General features: G+C 36.8%; 1 protein-coding gene across 1 annotated transcript in view; it reads right to left on the minus strand.

Moving 5' to 3' along the window:
• Nucleotides 1-20,601, minus strand: part of RECK (reversion inducing cysteine rich protein with kazal motifs) — an 86,907-nt gene that overhangs the window by 50,308 nt on the left and 15,998 nt on the right. The window contains exons 3-6 of the mRNA XM_010369934.2: nucleotides 15,285-15,359; nucleotides 14,045-14,081; nucleotides 10,031-10,116; nucleotides 8,303-8,350 (exon numbers count right to left, since the gene is read on the minus strand). Of these exons, the coding sequence (XP_010368236.2) occupies nucleotides 8,303-8,350; nucleotides 10,031-10,116; nucleotides 14,045-14,081; nucleotides 15,285-15,359 (246 nt within the window). The remainder of the gene's footprint in view (nucleotides 1-8,302; nucleotides 8,351-10,030; nucleotides 10,117-14,044; nucleotides 14,082-15,284; nucleotides 15,360-20,601) is intronic.

Genomic DNA, 20,601 nt, shown 5'->3' on the forward strand with positions numbered 1-20,601 from the left:
AAATCTGGTCTTTAAAGAGATGAATCTAGAAATGGATATAGTAGATAAGAGGAGAAATTAAGACACAGGAAAACTAGTTTAGCAGCTATTATAGGCATCCAGAAAAGTGGCAGAAAGACCTGAGCTAAGGCAATACCTGAGGATCTGGGAGACTGATTTAAGGTATATTTAGAAGGCAACTCTTTAGGCTTGAGAGACAGTAATTGATAGGAGGTGATGAGAAAGAGGAAACAGTAGACAATACCTCTTAGGCATTTAAGTTGATGTGCTTGGAAAGATCGTATTGGTACAACCAAACAAGAAATGCAAGAAAAATCTTAAGTTTTATTTTGGTATGTGTGTGTATGTGTGTGTGTGTGTCTGTGTGTGTGTGTGTGTGTGCTGCTGCTGCTTAGGGATGGAAAGGAGGGAAGGGAAGGCAGAAAAGGTGGAGGAAGTAATAATCAATTTGGTTGATTTGAAATCAATCAATTTTGGTTTGATTGTTGTTCCAAGGGAACATCAAAAGTACATGTATCCAATAGTGTTCAGGAGCTCAGAAAAACGAGTTAGCAATGAAAATTCTGAAGTTGTCAGCATATAGGAACAATTAAATCTATGGGAGATGAGACTGCTTAAGGGGAAAACCTTGGCCACTTAAGATGAGACCAGGTCACAATCTAATCTGATTTGATCAAATTTCCCTTGTGGAATGATCTTGTTCAGGTGACTTCTGAAAAGAATGAACTGGAAAAGGAAATACACTAGCAGCAAGGAGACTAAATAAGAGTTACTCCCCTCCCCAAACTACAAAACAAATATGACAAACCAAAACAACATACAAAGTTTTATACTATCTTAAGCCAGTACTGCAGGACCTAATAGGTTTCGCTCTTTTTGGAGCTCATCAGCTGCAGGTAACGGCTCAAATCTACTCTGATACAGTATACCTGTATAGCATTTTACCATTTATAAAGCCTCTCATTCACAGTCTTCTATTTACTATATCCTGGCAATCCTTGAAGTTGCCTCAGCATAAACTAAAATATGCTTTACTTTTAGGTCCTGAGGGCATTGCTGGGGCAAAGTACCACACGATTCCTTTTGTTAAAATCCCTAAAAGCTGACTGGGCAAGGAACAAAACTGTCCATAGCCTAGGCTGTCGTCTGCCACAACCAGATGGTCTCCTCTATTCTTAGAACCACTGCAGCACAGATCCAATCACACTGAACCTTAGGAGGCTTCTAGCTGTCCAGAGAATCCTGTTGGTCCTGACATCCCTGCTCCTCTTATCTCTAATTTGGGCTGTTTTTTCATCCCTTTTCCTTTATGCTTCTGGTAGTAAATCTAGAATCAAAGTTAATTTGAAAGAAAAAGAAACAAAATAAAATTAATAGATACACAGAAATCTTTAAGCAGAACATTTTATTGTGACATTTCCTGAGGAAACAGCATACAGTCTGGGTAGGCATACATAAATATACACCAAACACTGGCATCCAGGGGCAGAACAAAGTGTATAGTAAACTACCATTTGTGGTAAAGGAGGGTACAGGATGACTATACATATATATATTTACTTTTATATGTAGAAAATATCTCTAGTAACTTTAGGAACTGGATGGCTGTGGGAAAGATAATTCATTATATACCATTTTGAATTTTGAACAATGTGAACATCCCCAAAATAAAATTTAACACATACCTGCACCATTCTATACATTTAGCTGTGTACTGATAGGTGGGGATAACAGAAGACAGAATCCTCAGAGTCTTAATTTTAGCATTCTCACAGAACCAGAGCCCCATGGCAGAACAATATTTTAGTTGTATTGGCAACTGTTTAGTTTAAAACTTAACTGCCTTAAGACTGAAAAAAAAGTTAGTCCTCACAAAAATACCCGCTACTAACTTTCCTTCATAGTTTCTCACCTTCCTTAATGAAATAACATCAAAAAAGTGTATTGAAGAAAGCTAGCAAAGAAAAGAGAGACATGAAAATGACACTTCTGAAAATACAAAGAAAAGCCTAGAGAAGAATCTGAGAAGGAAGAAACAAGTAAAAAATATAAAAAGTATGATGGCAAATTTGTAGCATTGTACTTCAGTGGCTCACACAGCAAATGGAAAGCATTTATATTTATGGCCTGATATCATGTTAAGAGAATGGCAGGTAAGGTCTGCCATTAAAGGTATAAAATGGATTTACAAACCTCAAACTAAAATTTATCTCATCAGTTTATAGCCATTGCCAGTCTCTGGGAATTCATCAGCCTCATATTACCTTAATGAAGCTTATTCTGACATTCAAGGAAGAAAATAACCATCAACAACCAAAAAAATGTTTAAACCATAATTTTGGTGGCTAGAAGAAAATGTTCACAGCCAACATGTGAACGAAGACTATGCAAAAAGAATCTACACTGTATTTCACACCCCCTGAAAAACACGAATTCGTTTTTACTTTAGTTCTAATCAGCCAGTGTGCACAAGTATGGCTATTCCTATGGTTTACAGCCAGCATCTGTTCTGACTTCTGGTGCCTATGTAACTATAGCTGCTGAATACTTTGAATATCATCTCTGGTTCTATCTTCACAACACATTCACGAACCCCATGTGGCCTAACCAATACTTTTAGGTGGGTTAAAGGACAAAGCCTGTGAAAATGCAGAGAACCTAGAATTGAGCATGTCCACAATACTTGAACATGCCCATAAAGGAGTCATCAAGCTAATGGTTGATTTGGGTAGCTCCTACAGGCCAGGGTTTGGTGACCCCACAATCAAAACAAATGTGATTCTCAAAAGAAGGACTCTTAAGTAGCAAATGATATATTATTTCTTAGGTATTCATCAGAATAAGAGAGCTATGGAGTTGGAAGAGAGATCATCAAATCTCCTGTCTGTTGCAAAAATCCCCTTCACATGATGAATCCAGGTAAGTCTTTACTTGAACATTTCCAGTGAGAGGAAGTTCTCTGTTTCTGGAATATCTCATTCCATTTTGATCAATTTCAGATCAGTATCTGGCTCCTTCTTTTCTAGTTCCCTAAAGAAACTCAGCTTTCTACTTTTTTCAAAAGAATAGATTATTTTAGATTCTATTAGATTCTAAAAGATTCTATTCTCTTTCAAAACCCAGCTTTCTATTCTTTTTTATACTTTCTCTTCTATGGAGCTCTCACTCACTTCAAGGGTTACTTCAAGGTTGACTGTGGGCATGATAATTCTCCTCATCTTTAGTCTGGATTCCTAATCACCTATGAGATATGGGTCTTTACATTAAAAGACCCTAACAGACCATATGCTTCAATTTCTTCAAATTCCTTTCACAACATAAATGCTACTGTTGCTATGTTTTAATTCTTTCTTAAAAATCCAGTGATACATTACTATTGTTTTAAAAATCTCTGTCCAAATTTACCCACTTTCTATTTTCACATTCTCTTTTGCATCTCAAATAATTTTGTCTGAAGTAGATATTTCAGAACTTCCTTTACAGAGAACTTCTAGAAAGGGTCCACTAATGGCAATTCTGTTTTAGCTGTCTAGAAATAGCTTAATTTTGCCTCTTTCTTGAAATATATTTTGCTGGATATAGAATGCTAGATTGATAGTTACTTTCTTTCGGAACCATTTAGGAATCATTCTACTGTCTTCTGGCTTCCTCTGTTGCTACTGGGAAATCAGTCGTTGGTCTTCTTTGAAGACAATGCCTTTTTTTCTGACTACTTTTAAAATCTTTAGCTATGATGTCTGTCTATAATATGTGGATTTTTTCCCCCTTTGATCCTGCTGGGTATTTGTAGGGCTTCTTTAAACACTGCTCCTGCCCATCCTATTTATTTTTCTCCTAGTACTTCAATTAGAGAGGATTTTCTCACTCTATCCTTCCTATGTCCTAAACTATTTTTCAGCCTCATGTCCCTCTTTCTTTTCCATATAATTTCTTTAGCTCTATCTTCCAATTTACTAACTTTCTTTGCTGTACCTAAACTATTATAACACCCATCCATTGTGTTCATTGTGTTTGTATTTCAACTATACTGTTCTGGAAATTCTCTTTGATTCTTTTTCAAGTATGCTTCCTCTCCCTCTCCCTCTCCCTCTCCCTCTCCCTCCTCTCCCTCCTCTCCCTCTCCCTCTCCTTCTTCTTCTTCTTTTTGCAACCTCCACCTCCCAGGTTCAAGTGATTTTCCTGCTTCAGCCTCCCGAGTACCTGGGATTACAGGTGTGCACCACCACACCTGGCTAATTTTTGCATTTTTAGTAGAGACAGCGTTTCATTATGTTAGCTAAGCTGGTCTCAAACTCCTAACGTCAGGTAATCCACCCGCCTTAGCTTCCCAAAGTGCTGGGATTACACGTGTGAGCCACCGTACCCGGCCTGCTCTTCATATTTGTAAACCTATTTTATTTCTTAAACATATTAAACATTTTAGTCTGCATCTGATAATTTCTATATCTGAAGTATCTTTAGGTCTGATTCTGTTCACCATTGTTCCTGTTGGCTTTTATTTGACGAATCATGTTTTCTGGTGAGTTCTGTGACTTTTTTATTGTGAACTGCTTATTTTCCTTAGGACTTTATCTGTGGAAATCCCAAGAGGTCTGAAATACAAGATCAGTTCATCCAGAGAGAATCTGTGTTACCTTTTCTCAAGCATATGAGGGCCACTACCATTTCAGAACCACTTGAAATAAAATTCTCAGCTTGAGGTTTTATAAACACTCACTTGATATGAATTTGGGCTGCAAACTCATGTGAAGACCAGCTTAGAGTTATGAATTTTCAATGGAGGTAAGATTAATGTTGGAGAGAAACAGTTTTCCCTGCAGACCCCCCTGGAAAGGGAGATGAGCATATTTCCTGGTCACCCTAAGTGTATAGTCCCTTTGTAATCCCAAATTTATAGGTGGGAAGGAAAGGGGATTTCAATCAGATTTTCCACCTTCAATCAGAACCCAGGATTTGTCTCCTGACTTCTGAGCCTCATGAAGCTACAAAGCTATAAAAATTGATTCAGCAAATGCCCTCAAAGTTAATGCCTTCTTTACTGCTCTTACTTCTCTGGATTCCTGCCTTCATTTAGTTTTTGGCTTGAGCATTCTGTATTTTCTTTTCAGCAAATTCATCTAGCATTTTAAGTTATTTTCACCTGGAGGATTGGTCCAGGTACCAAGTCTGCCCTATTGCCAGAAAGAGAAGTTTTAACTAGTACCTTTAAGTATAGAAGAGTAGTAAATGAATGCCAGGAAACTAAGCTTAAAAGATTAGATTATGTCCCTGAATATTATCTATATTCAATCCATCATAACAAATCTTGCTGATGGATTCTGCCTTTGAATCTCTGATTTATTCTTGAATATTTGACTCTATTACTATTATCCTAGTCTGGGATTTATTATCTCTTTTTAGCTAAGCTAGAGGGGTTTGTGGGATCTAAAACCTAGCCTGCACAGGATTATGAGTTTAAGTTTTCTAAAATATTGGCTTTGTTATTTGTTATATATTGGTCTCCTTTTAAGAACCTTCATCATCACCCTCTCATTAATAATGAGTTGAGCCTCAAAATGCCATCTTTTCAGGATTTGGTCCCACCACTTTACCTGTCCGAGCACAGATTTGCAGACCAAAATAGGTCTGTCTTCTCTTTTCCTCCCGCACAAGCCATGTGCATTTCTGACAACATACCTTTGATCCACAGTCTTAGGTCTTTAGGTCTTTTTTTTTTTTTTTTTTTTTTTTTTTGAGACGGAGTCTCGCTCTGTCTCCCAGGCTGGAGTGCAGTGGCACGAACTCGGCTCACTGCAAGCTTTGCCTGTCGGGTTCAGGCCATTCTCCTGCCTCCGTCTCCGGAGTAGCTGGGACTACAGGCGCCTGCCACCAAGCCCGGCTAAATTTTTCATATTTTTTAGTAGAGGCGGGGTTTCATGTGTTAGCCAGGATGGTCTCGATCTCCTGACCTCATGATCCGCCCTCCTCGGCCTCCCAAAGTGCTGGGATTACAGGCGTGAGCCACTGCGCCCTGCCAGGTCTTTAAGTCTTTACCCAAATTATACCAATCCTTTCAGGCCTTTCTCATTTGCAACTTTTTTCCTGATAACTCCAAACATTCTTGCTCTGCTTTCTTATTTCCCTGAGCCCTTATGTGTGCAGTATATATTTTAATTAGCCTGACTCAATTAGATATAATTCTTTAGTATTTGGAGTTATGCTAAAAGTTGCTTAATCAGAATTCTAAACTAAGTCTGATTCCAGTTAATGCTCTAATATATAAAACTCTTGGTATTCCACAGGTACTTATTAATTTGCATAAGAAAAACACAGACTATAAAATTGGATGTAACAATGCTTTACATTAAACTGGTTTATCTTAGGTTAGCTAGACCAAAACAAAATCTTAAATGGCATTAAAATTTTAAAGCTTTATTTAAGTAAATTTCTTAGCAAATCCCCTCAAAAGGAACTCTAAAACAGCTTACCAAAAAAAAAAGAAAACATTAGCTCCTACAAATGTAATTACTCATTCTCTGAAACTCAAATCAAACTATACATAAAACCACTCTCTGGGGTAAATGCTACCCTTAAAATTGCAAGCCTACGGAAATGGCTTATACATCTACAAGTTCATCTCAGGGACCATTCCAGCGTTAAGGAAAAGATATTAAAAGCCTAGTTTATAAATTATTCTGATGTTGATAAAGAACCAGTCCAGTTAAAATAGGCTATATTACACCAAATTTACCCAATTCACTTTGTAACAAATAGCTCTTATGTCTAGACTAGACTTCAACAATCATGACAGTGACTGTTATATGAGGTTTATAAAGCAGAACCCTTCCTGCATTATAGTACTCTTATCTCTATTTTCGTTTCTAAATAACATGTAAGAAATCAAATTGAGTCTTATATTGAAGAATTTGTGGGATCAATTCTTAATATAAAAACAAAAGAACCCTTCTGCCATATAGATTTTTGGAAAATGGTTGCTTAATTCTAGGCCAAATTAGGGAAGATAGAGAAAAGTAAACTATTCTTAGTATTTCTATCATAGGACAGTTTGTCTCTCTTACCTTTCCTGTCTCGTCCTTCATCAACACATACTGGCAGACTTCCTAGGGCAATGCAGAAATCCAGACAAGAGAAGGAAGCACAATAAAATAACGGAGGACAGGCTATGGAAGATGGACAGTGTCAGACATCATGTAGGAGAAAAGAAGGAATTATCACAGTTAGCCACTTTGTTCAAGAGAAACTAAAACTGGTTATTTCAAAGATAGAGAGATAAGAAAATAAAGATCTTATACTTCTCTGTAGCAGGGCTCCTTTCAGTAAGAACAGAGGAAAGCTATAATTTGGAAATTTGTCTTCAGAGGAATAGATATAACTTAGCAAACAGTACAAAGGGACAAAAGATAAATAAGACTGTCCAGTTTAAAAATAAGAGAGACAGGCTTTGAGAAAATAAAAAAAAAACAACAACTATAACCTAGAAGTAGTTAAGTGAGTTATTCTATCTTCTCCAAGAAAACACAGCAATAGGAATCCCAATGTTTGTATATAAAAATGGTGCATGAGATATATGCACTTAAGTATCCTTAATTACACAGCCTTACACTATGAAAAACAGCAATATTGTCACATTTAAGAACAGAGTTCTAGAAAATGAACAAAGTAGCCCCAATGAGGAGGTTTTTTCATATCAGGGACAATCTTCTGCACATATTTGTATGGTGTAAAATACTTCCGCTATACCCCTGCCTTAGTATCTACCCCATCTAGATACCAGTGTTAGAAATCCCACCATTGAGAGGAGAGCCCTTCAGATTTAATATAGCTTTTGTAACTTAGTATTTTTTTCCCCAAATGCAAGATTCTAAGAAAGTCTGAGCTATTCACACTAGCCCTGTGATTTTCTTTCATTACTTTTCTTCATGATTAGAGGTAGTTTATAGAAATGAATACCACCTGGATGGGTCAAGAGATAGGAGATGGGACAAAAGAGAACATGAAACCTGAGAAAAACTATTTCACAAGCTTGGATACAACTAGTTGCTTTGTTATAAAAATATTATAGGTTAAATCCTTTGTATGTGAGATTTAGGCATTTCTTTAAAATTAATACTTCATTTCAACAAAAATCAACTAAAACCAAAACATTTCCAAAAACAGTAAATGACATTTTGTCTATGCTAAATTTTCTGTAAGGTAAAAGGGAAGTTGTATAAAAATAAATTCATTTTAAAAATTTAAGTAATTTTGTTAATTCTGATAACATCTGAATAGGCTATCCACATTTGTTAAATAAAATGCATACCTCATATTCTTTTCTGCAAACTTTGGAAATATCATTCTTTGAAGATGCCTAAAAACCAACAAATTTCTCCATTAATTTATTATACATGCTATTCAGCACAGGACAAAAAGAACACAAATTAGCATATGTTAATTACTGATATAGTATCCTTTATTTCATCAAGGAAAACCTTATGTATAAATATTTTAAAGTCCCTAAAATACAAAAAACAAATTTCATGCAATTTCTTAAAACGAACATCATCCCTAGGGCTACTCAATATTCTAGAGCTTTGCTCTAACTTTTATGGCTTTAATCTCACATAATAACACAGTCCTTTTGTTATTTCAGAAACTAGATGTCTTTGAAGGAAATTGTAAATCAGGACTTTATTTTTTTTTAGCTGAATTCCACTCTGTAGCAAATTTTCTTGTGAAGTTCTGCCAGGGCACCTACATTTTGCTTTTTCTTTAACTCTTCACATTCTAAACTTTCAATCTGAACTCGCTGAGTATATAATGGAGGGGGCAACTAAATAGGGAAGAGGTACTATGCCAGGCATTTAACAAGTTATTTTTGTGTAAGTCTCTTAACAAGTTTATAAAGAAGATACCCCTCTACAGATGAGGAAACTGGTGCTTAGAGAAGTAGCAAGTTATTTACCATATATAAGTATATACTTTCTATATAAAAGAAGCCAAAAAAAAAAAAAAATCTGCTGAGGGGTGGTTGTTTTTCCACATGAGTCAGTCTTCATTCCAGAGCTGTGGGCTCTGGTTCCTTGCTCCATTCTTCCTGTTCTATCACCTAGGCCCGTGCAATTTAGAACAGGCCAGCTGATGACAGGGAGAGCAAGAAGAATGGGCGAGCAACTGTTTTACAACTCACTAAACTCATTATACTTCAAATCCTCTGCAACTCAGCTTCACCTCAATGCCTGGAGGACAGCAGCAGACAGCTAGGTCATGTGCTGCCCAGACTGTTGGTCAGGCTATAGGATAGTCATCTCTGTGAAAGTGAAGGCAATACCATATCTCATATACTCTTGTCCAGAGATAAGACCCTAGAAGAAGAAAATAAAAGAAGGCTTTCCAACTGTGGTTTCAGTGCCATCTAATCATTTCCAGTTTCCCAATTAAGTTTATCCCTGCCACTTGCAGTAGAGGAAACAAGAGGCTAGTATTTCCTCTCTGAGAAACCACTACTAAAATATGCGAAGTGAGGATAAACTCAGGCACGTAGCTGAATTGGGGCAGAACTATATCAAATCAAAAGTAATAACTCATTGTAGGAGTCACATTCATCTTAGGAGCAGAGAAGGGATATAAGAACACACTTAGGGTAAAGCCATGATGAAACAGAGAAAAGAAGATGAAAAAATAAGCCAACTGTGTCAAATGTTCTCATCCAAGCATACCCTCAATTTACCCAGCCATTTAGAGTCACTCAGATTGACTCAGCATGATTGCAGGCAAAGTATGGAAGACTTAAAAATCACGTAATATTGTTTTTTGCATGGTAGAGACAAGGAAAGATAAGAAAGAAAAAAAGAAAGATGAGGCCATATGCAGCAGTCATAAATAAAAAACAGCAAGTCTAAAAGGAAATGGTCTATACAAGAAATGCTAAATTTGCAGTTTTTGTGGGTTACCTCTGCAAAGCTAGGAGGTGGGCAAGGCCCAAGATATATGCACAGCTAAAACCAAACTGCACTCCATGATGCTTGAGAGCCTCACTGCCCAGTGTTACCTGCTTGCACGCCTGTCGACACTCCAAGGCAATAGCCAGTTCACAGCAGCCTAAGCCAACCCAGCCATCAGACTTCTTAAACACACCTTAAAAACAAAATGTTTAAATGTTTTGGTCATAAGTAGCAATAAAAACAAATAGCATGCCAGATGTTTCATGGCTACTACTAAAAGTCAAAGCAGGTATCCATAAGAAAACTGGTTCAGACAGCAGGGCCTCAAAATTATTAAGGACTTCCCTTTACCCTTACTTCTATTATCAGTCTTTCAAAGTCCCTCACAGCATAATTATCAGGTCCTTTGTTTTTTCTCTTTTCCCTCCCACCCTAAATGCTCTTTAAGTCATTCTCACTCTTGGGTAGGTAACATCTTTACCAGAGGACATACAAGGGAAGAAAAGCAAGGAAGAGGGCTTTCTTACTGTTAAACTGTTGATAAGAGGCAAAGATTTTAATTTAACTTAAGCAAACTAACAAGAAAGGGCACAAGTATTACTGTATTCAAAACAGTAAATACCTAGAATAGCATAAAATTCATGATCCTGTTTAAAAACTGATACTTAGTAAATGGGGCAATTTTTGTGAGTCAGGTATATCCGGCTTTGATGGGCGCATTTAATCATAGGGCAAAATGACTATGTATTATTCTGGTTCAATTTATGTTCAGTGGTGACTCTTCCAACCAAATTATTGTGAAACTAAAAGATGATAAAATCATAAAAAGTGTTCTTTTTTTTTTGAGACAGTGTCTCGCTCTGTCGCCCAGGCTGGGGTGCAGTGGTGTGACCTTGGCTCACTGTAACCTCTGCCTCCCAGGTTCAAGCAGTTCTTCTGCTTCAGCCTCCCGAGTAGCTGGGACTACAGGTGTCTGCCACCATGCCCAACTATTTTTTGTATTTTTAGTAGAGATGGGGTTTCACCATGTTGACCAGGCTGGTCTTGAACTCCTGACCTCAGATAATGTGCTTGCCTTGACCTCCCAAACTGCTAGGATTACAGGTGTAAGCGACCATGCCCGGGCTTCTAATTTGCTTTTGCAATCATAAATGTCAATGAATGATTCCTCAGGTAAAAGTAGGAGATACGGCCGGGCTTAGTGGCTCCCGCCTGCAATCCCAGCACTTTGGGAGGCCAAAGTGGGCAGATCACTTGAGGTCAGCAGATCAAGACCAGCCTGGCCAAATGGTGAAACCCCATCTCTATTAAACATTCAAAAATTAGCTGGGCATGGTGGCGCATGCCTGTAGTCCAAACTACTCGGGAGGTTGAGGTGGGAGAACTGCTTGAACCCAGGAGGTGGAGGCTGTAGCGAGTCGAGATTGCACCACTGCACTCCAGCCTGGGCAACACCAAGACTGTCTCAAAAAAACAAAAAACCAAAACAACAACAACAAAAGGCCGGGTGTGGTGGCTCACACCTGTAATCCCAGCACTTTGGGAAGCTGAGGTGGGTGGATCACTTGAGGTCAGGAGTTCGAGATCAGCCTGACTAACATAGTGAAACCTCGTCTCCACTAAAAATACAAAATTAGCCAGACGTGGTGGTGCATGCCTGTAATCCCAGCTACTTGGGAGGCTGAGGCAGGAGAATTGCTTGAACCTGGGAGGCAGAGGTTGCAGTGAGCTGAGATTGTACCATTGCACTCCAGCCTGGGCAACAAGAGCAAACCTCCATCTCAAAAAAAAAAAAAACAGTAGGAGATACAAGAAATAATTATGAAAAGAGAAAAGTCTTATACTTGTAGGAATGCTGCAAATTCCTCCTTATCTCTTTTAAAATTGCCTTATGCTGCTTCTATGTAATACATAAATTTGGGAATCTATATCTTAAGTAAGTTAGATTATTATTTATATTTGAAAAAAATGGCAGGGATTCAAGGCAATAAGTAACATAGTTCTCGAAATGAAACTAAGACTTCACAAAACAAATAGAAGCATTCTGCTAAAAAGTAAAACAAAGCAAATAAATGGTTCACAGATAGACAAAGCTCTCAAAATATAATAAACTATCCCAATTATAAAAATTGACTAAAAATACTGCATATTATAAACTTATCTCTATGTGTCTTAAAGGTACAAAGGGTAACAAATACACATCTAGCCTCATTGCCTAGTATAGTTTCTTTTAAATCTTTGCTGCTTGCTATTCAGGTTCCTCACACGTTGGAAAGAATTTTAAATGGATCAACGTAGGTCATAAACTCCGTGACGTGTTATATCATAATGAAGTATGCTGCTGTATCCAGGTATCCAGTGGCCTCTTAGAAAATATTAAATTATTCAACAAGCATTTATATTTACTGAGCTCTTACTATGTACAAGGTACTCTGTTAGGTGTTATGTGGGCTATGAAATTATGAAATAAATACAATATATGATTTATCCTATTAGGGAGATTACAGTTTGTTAGCAAGTGTGTGTGTGTGTGTGTGTGTGTGTGTGTGTGTGTATAGGATGCTGGGTACAGGGATAACTAGGAGACAGGCAAGGAGGTGGGCAATTTCAGGAAGGCAACCTGTTTGAAATACAAACTTTAAACAGTGTGACAGCCTCTAGAATTCAGAGATACATAAGGTACAGTTTTTTTTTTGTTTTTTTTTTTTCAAGAATTTGGCTCTATCCAGGGCTGGAAAATGGGCTGTAATCCTGGGAGATCATGAGTGCCAGGCTAGAGAGTTTGGGCTTTATTCTGATGGAAGTGAATATCCCCTGAGAAACTGTTTTTGAAGAGGATAGGAAAGAAAGATATAATGTGTTGAAACATCAGTTATAAGGTTATTATAATATTCTATCCCAAGAGTGTAAAAATAAAGACTTGAACTAGAAATAGAGAGAACAGGTGTAATTTTGCAAGGGGAGAGTCAATGGAACTAGAAAGAACAAGGAGTAAAATATAACTTGAGGGTTTCCAGTCTAGTATCATTCACAATAGGTGCAGTTATGAGTTTGAGCTTGGATTTGTGTTTCAGATGGCACCTGGATGCAGAGATCCAGGTAGAGATATCTACAAAGATATCTAGAAGCTACAAACAATGATTTAGATTTGAGAGTTACCTTCTCAGAGCTGATTAGTTAACAGTTCTGGGAAGGAATGAGATTACTAAGGTGAATGTGAAGACAGAAGGGAAGAAGACCACACACAGAAATAACCATAGTCCTTATGGCTCCATCTGCAAAAAAAAAAAAAAAAAAAAAAAGGTAAAGCAGAATAGATTCTGATGCCAAAGTGGAGTCATAAGGAGGTAGTAACCAATAATATCAAGTGTTTCAAGAAAGTCAAAGAGAGTAGTACTGAGAAAGAGCCCTAAGATCTAGGAACCAAGAGATCCTGGTAATCTTTCAAAGACTAGTTTCAGTAGAATGGCAGAAGTGGAGACAAGAGAACAAAGTTAAGGATTGAGTGAATGAGAATAAATTACATATTTGAAAATTTGGGCTGGAGATGGTAGGTCATGCCTGTAATCTCAGCATTTTGGGAGGCCAAGGCAGGATGATCACTTGAGGCCAGGAGTTCAAGACCAGCCTGGGTAACACAGTAAGACTCTGTTTTAGGGAAAAAAAAAAAAAAAATTAGGTGTTGAAGGGAAGGAGAGGATAGAAACTCCAGAGTATAAATTAGGTTCCAGGACAATGACACCAATTTTACACTCACACAGTAAGTTTTTAAAATTAAGTGCTAAATTTACACTTCTTTTTTTTTTTTTTGAGATGGAGTCTCGCTCTCGCTCTGTCGCCCAGGCTGGAGTGCAGTGGCCGGATCTCAGCTCACTGCAAGCTCCGCCTTCCGGGTTTACACCATTCTCCTGCCTCAGCCTCCCGAGTAGCTGGGACTACAGGCGCCCACCACCTCGCCCGGCTAGTTTTTGTATTTTTTAGTAGAGACGGGGTTTCACCGTGTTAGCCAGGATGGTCTCGATCTCCTGACCTCGTGATCCGCCCGTCTCGGCCTCCCAAAGTGCTGGGATTACAGGCTTGAGCCACCGCGCCCGGCCTAAATTTACACTTCTATTGCTTACCTGGCAAAGATGAATTCATACAACTCCAAATTTCAACCTAAAAGTGTAACCAACAAAAGGCTTTTATGTAGATAACCAGTTCCTAAATATGACAATTAATTTCTACAGAAATTATGTACAGCTAATTTGATTATGGCTATGTCTACATAGTCAAGGTTCTAGAACTATATGTACATCAATCAGCTATTCGGGGGGAACAAAGCTGAGATACAGAAATATTCCTTGTTCTTTTCCCATCTGAGGGCATTAAGGATGAGTCTAGTTACTCAGGACACTTATTAGAATCACGGTTTCCAAGCATATAGACAAAACTGAAGACTAAAAGGAATGTGTCAATCAGAACTATTTAATCATCAACTTATTTTCCCTTTCACATAATACAAGTCACCATATCTAAAGAGGCTCTTGCAAACAAGCTCACACTTTCTTGGTCTGGCACATGAGCATCCCAAACACTGAGGATAGCCCAAGTATTAGAGACATTTTAAGTTACCTGATTCAGATAGGTAAGCAATATATCTATAGTATGTCATAAAATTGAAAGATAATAAGTCATATATTTTCCCTTACCCCAAATTCAACTTTCTAAAATCAAAATAAATATTTAGTTATTATAGTTTTCATAAAATTAGTCAAACTATAATAACAAATAAAATTCTAAATTCCAGTTTTTTTTTTTTTTTTGAGATGGAGTCTTAGTCTGCCGCCCAGGCTGGAGTGTAGTGACACTGCAATGACGCTATCTTGGCTCACTGCAACCCCCGCCTCCTGGGTTCAAGCAATTCTCCTGCCTCAGCCTCTGGAGTAGCTGGGACTACAGGCGTGTGCCACCATGTCTGGCTTATTTTTGTATTTTTAGGAGAGACGGGGTTTCACCATGCTGGCCAGGCTGGTCTCGATCTCCTGACCTCAGGTGATCCACCCGCCTCAGCCTCCCAAAGTGCTGGGATTACAGGCATGAGCCACTGCGCCTGACCCCAGATAAAATACTATAATGAAATTTAAAGACAGGAACACGTTTAAGATTGTTTTTAGATCTATATCATAGGATAATAAAAGATGAAAACCAATATTCTATCTAGCAATTTATATGAAGATTTTTTTTGAAGGACTTAAGTTAAACCTAACATTTTGACCACAAATTCCAATCACATTTAAAAATTTGCTAACTCTGAAAGTAATTCATTGGATAGTTTCATTTAGACAGAAGCTTCTACAGTTAAGTTACAATAAGACTTACCATTGTCTCTGGGCAATAATCAGGGGCTCGCTGCAACAGATGTTTTAGTCGGGATTCACTTTTTGAGGAGAAAATCTATTTGACAAAAAAAAAAAAAAAGGTTTTGTGGTATTTTTCTACAAGAAATAAGAAGAGGTAAAATTTACTATCCTCTAGATTTATCAGTTGTCTAAAATATTTTCCAACTTCCTTTTTATTTATTTTATTTTTTTTTTAAGACAGAGTCCCATTCTATTGCCCAGGCTGGGGTACAGTGGTGTGATCTCAGCTCACTGAAACCTCCACTTCACAGGCTGAAGCGATTCTCCAGTCTCAGCCTCCCAAGTAGCTGGGACCTCGGGCATGAGCCACCAACGCCTGGCTAATTTCTGTATTTTTTTGTAGAGACAGGGTTTCACCATGTTGCCTGGGCTGGTCTTGAACTCCTGAGCTCAAAGTGATCCGCGTGCCTCAGCCTCCCAAAGTGCTGGGACCACATGCATGAGCCACCATGCCCAGCTCCTTTTATAAGTGGAAAACCTTTAGAATGATCTAAGGTAACATATCTTAAAAAGTGTTGATTAGTTTCGCAAATAAGCAAGAAAAGCAAATACAGCAAGTCGAGACCCTTTTCTATTGACCAAAAAAAGTGGAGAAACCCAGGCTACCAACCTGTTTAGAGGCTGGGGGTTAGAGAGTGAGACAAGGAAGAAAAAAAAGATAAGTTTATTCTAAACTGTTCTGTAAATTGCTTTTAGTCAACTGATAACAATGAAAAACAGACTGTCATCAAACCCGTGATACTGCTGAAGATAAAATTTGTAAACAGCATTATGGCACATAAGTTCTCCATAAAATGCTGTAAGATAGAAACAAAATTGTTTTTTTTTTTTTGTAGTTGATGCTAATGAGCTGACAAAGGTTCACTTACCAAGCTAAATGGCTCACTTCCAAATAGGATGTTATGCAATTACAATATAGTGTTTCAGTAAACAATAAATCATTACACATATCAGACAGACCTTCATGATTACCTGCAAATAGCTGAGACGGTAAAATCCATGAATGCTATGAACAATGAAAAAGGATTTATCTCCAGTTAGCTTATTTATTAGCCATTTTCCTCCAAAACTACCAACTTCATTTAAGAAGTGAAAAGAGATAGAATATCACTATTTTGCAACCCTTAGTGAATTAATGCATTTAGACAATTATCACAAAGACTGTAAGCATCACAAAAAGAGACATTTTGGGGGGAAGACTTAAACAAAACTAAGCCTCTGGATCTGTCTCCTAAGGTAGCTGTTAGCTATGTGTGGGTATTTAAACTTAAATCAAGTAAAATTAAATGAAATTAAAAATTAAAGTTCCTCAGTATCTTTAAGCACATTTCAAGTGTTCACCTGGCACATGTGGCTAGCGGCTACCACATAGGTCTAGAATATTTTCATCACTGTAGAAAGAGCCATTGGATAGCTCTGCTCTAAATCTAACTGCGGAAACACAGAGGAAAGAGGAAAACGTTAAATGACACCAGGGGGATGTGAGTAGCAAAGTTTGGACTATGGGAAACTCTATAGGACAAATGACTAAATCAATTCATCAAATACATTGCAAGGAGAAACCTACAGATCAAAAGATATTTAAAAAACATATAACCAACTTCTATATATATATATATATATATATATATATATATATATATACACACACATCACTTGAATTCTGATCCAAACTAAAAAAACCTTATAAAATAATTAAGAAATCTGAATAACTAGATTTTTGAATATTACCTTTTCAAAGAAGTAAAAACAGTATTGCGGTTATCTCTTTTTTAAAATGACTTATTATTTGTAGCTCCAAACGGAAAATTTATGTATCAAATAATATGACAATTGAGATTTTGCTGCTACATAAATTTGCCTCAATATAGTGGGGAAAGTAAAAAGAGAGAATTAAATGAAACACAACTGGTCATGACTTAATAATGTTGAAGCTGAATATGGGGGTTTATTACACTTTTCTCTCTACCTTTGTATATACTTAAAGTTTTCTATTATAAAAAGATAAAAGAGTGAAAGAAAAGAAAAATCAATTGAAAAAGACAACAATGAAAGGTAAAGAGTGAAAAAAAGAGGAAGAAAAAATGAAAGATATGACATTGGTAGCAGACTAGGAAAAAGCACAGGGAAGGCTACGCTCTCTCACTCGTATCTTCTTTCTGCAATTCCATCTCCCCTCAACAACAACAACAACAACAACAACAACAAAACGCAAAAACACTACAAGCACTTGAAACAGCTTAGAACAATGCAAAGAATATGGAACTGAGAGTTGGAAATATACTCTGAATACCGTTGGGCAAACTACTTGGCCTCACAGGAGGTAGTTATATCCTGGTGGCTAAGGGTATGGCTTTGTAATCAGACACATTTGAGTCTGAGTCCCTGTTCCTTAAGTTATTGGCTTAGGGCCTTGGTAAGTTATTTAAGTCTTCTATGTTTCAATTTCTTTACTTATAATATACAAATAATGACAATACCTCTTTCAAGGGCTGGGTGTAAGAATTAAATGAAATAATGTATGTAAACGGATATAGTAAAGGGCATGACACTTAGGGAAAAGCGTAAAATAAAATTTAAGTCACAGTTTCTGGTTTCCTGAATAGCTAATAAGCAAAATTAAAAAGTTAGATAATTTATTGGGTCCCTTCTGTCTCTAAAATTATGATTCTATAAAGTCGAATGAATTAAACTGATAAACATATACTTATTAGGAATACATTTAGCTTAAAGAAACCAGCACGTACTATGTAAACTTTCAGATAATAAGGTAGACTTGAATATAAAGTCACTTTTCTTGCTAAACAACTAGTAATCACACTTAAAAAGAAAGATGAATCCTTATTCAGAATACATACTAGAATACATACTATAATTATACAAATCATCTCAGAGCAAAAAATTTAATAACCAAACTTGTATGCCACTCAAGGCAGAAGTTATCAGATCCTAGGGTTTACAGTCTTGAATTTTGAGAAGTTTTTTACCCATACTTATCTCCTTTCTCTGTCATAACTCATTTTTCCTTTGTCTTCAAACAAGTAAAAATGTTTCATCTTGAAACAAATCATTACTTCCTGCACTTACAGACTTTAACAGCTTTTTCCTTTCATTGTATCCACTTCTTCACCAATCAACTCAAAAATATTAACTAATCAGTTTGCATGAGCAGGGACATGAGTACAACATAGGCAAATAAGACATGATCCCTATATTCAAGGAATTCATAATATATACAGGTAAGACATATGCAAAAACGGAATACATTTTTGTAAGTCTGAAAAATTACGTAACTACAAATGTTTTTATTAAAAAGTTTTTAATGATTGCAGTGTGACTTTTAGCTCCGCTGCTCCAGTCGATCTAGAAATATTTATTGAGAGTTTTGAGTGTTAGATACTGTTCTAACTGTTCTAGGCACCAAGTAATTCATCATAAACAAAAGAAACAAAAATCCCTGCTGCAGGGAGATGTTTTTAGAATCTCCACTAACTGGCTCTTTAAAAAAAACAAAAAACAAAAAACAAAAAAAAACTAAGGGTCTTTTCTCAGATCTCAAACTCCTTGACTTTTCTTTGGCATCTGACATTTGTTGACAGTTTCACTGTAAACCATCACATGTATTTTGCTGAATATTATAAGCCACCAGCCCTGACTTCTTACCTAAATTCAAATTCCAAAAGTTTTAATTCCAAATCTCTATCTTCACATAGTGGTTTTCATGATAATTCAACAGCTCACCTTCTCCTCAAACCAAATCTTTTCCCTAACCTCCTAGAGTCATCAAGAATGCTGTTTACTCAGTTCAAAATCTAAATGTCATGAAGACTCCATCCTGTCTGCATTCCCTACTGGTTGAAGAAATAATGATTCCTTACTCACAGTATTTCCTTCTCTTTGAAGTGAGCTCTATGAGTTTTAACAGCCCTGGTCTCTCTCCACACCCCTGATAACACTTCTCCCATGATCAGGACGGCTGACTCAGCTGACCACTGAATTTGGTAGGAGAAAGTAAACATATGTAACACAGCCCTTACCTCTCCTCTCTGGGAGTAAGTATAATTCTGTCACTTAGTGTGTGCGTAGAGATAAAAGTCACATTCGACATCTGTGTAACTAGTAATAAAAGTAATATTTTTGGATCTATCTCCCTTATTTCTCAATTAGTTATGAACTTGGTTGGGGAAGAATGTTCTTTATTAGGGTGATTATAGTATTCAATTAATTTGCTAAGTTATAGAATTTCTAATATTCCAGATTTTAAGAAATTAGACCTTGCCTGCTGCTGGTGCCTCATTACAAGATACCTCCTAAAAATCATTCACCCTGTAGAACGTCAGTAGAAAAAGCAAGAAACAAAGTGAAAAGTCAGGTAAGCCATGTTTCCCAAAGTAGCAGAGCTACTTTAAAAGCTTCCTTATGATATCATCAAGGGGCCATTTTTGCTTTAAAAAGCTATTCTTCTGGCAGTAAATGTGCAGCAAACTTAATTTGCAACAGTTATTTGACATGTCACTGAATTCTCTAGCAGCCATTTAGATGAACTGAATCAGTGTCATGTCTTATAAGCAGACCATATCTTGCAAAATCTTTCTATGTCTACGTTATTATTGCTTATGAGAAGTTATAGTCCCAGTTAAGTAGTTCTCTCAGTTTTAAAAATAACAAGATTCAGGTTATTACTTGAAGATTCCTCTAAAAGATGATTGAGACTATTATTTCTGGAGTGCTAAGGCTAGACATACATGATCAAGACTGAAAGAAAGGTAGGACTTTATGAATGGGTAGTGCTTCAGTGGAACTTTCATGAACAGGTTCAACCAGAAAAATTCAAACCTACAGACAACTTTTAAGAATAGTACAATGAATACCTACATGGTCTTCATCAAGATGCATCCATCCTTAACACTTTGCAACATTTGCTTTAATTCTCTTTATATATACACAAATTATTATTACACAGTATTATTTTGAAGGACTGTTAGAATTTGTTATAGACATTATGTTCATTCATTTCTAAATCCTACCATGTACCTCCTAAGAACAAGGACACCATCATACCCAACCACAATATAATCACCAAATTCAGAACCACAGTATTGGTATAATACTATTATTTAATATCCACTTTATATTCAAATTTTACCAATTTATCCTGATAATGTCCTTTATAGCAATTTTCTTTCATTCCAGGATCCAATCCAGGATCGCATATTGCATTTTGTTGTCACATCTCTTTAGTTTCCTTTAATCTGTAACAGCTTCTTAGCCTTTAT

The sequence above is a fragment of the Rhinopithecus roxellana genome, chromosome 16 (assembly GCF_007565055.1).
Source record: "Rhinopithecus roxellana isolate Shanxi Qingling chromosome 16, ASM756505v1, whole genome shotgun sequence".
NCBI classification, from domain to species: Eukaryota; Metazoa; Chordata; class Mammalia; order Primates; family Cercopithecidae; genus Rhinopithecus; species Rhinopithecus roxellana.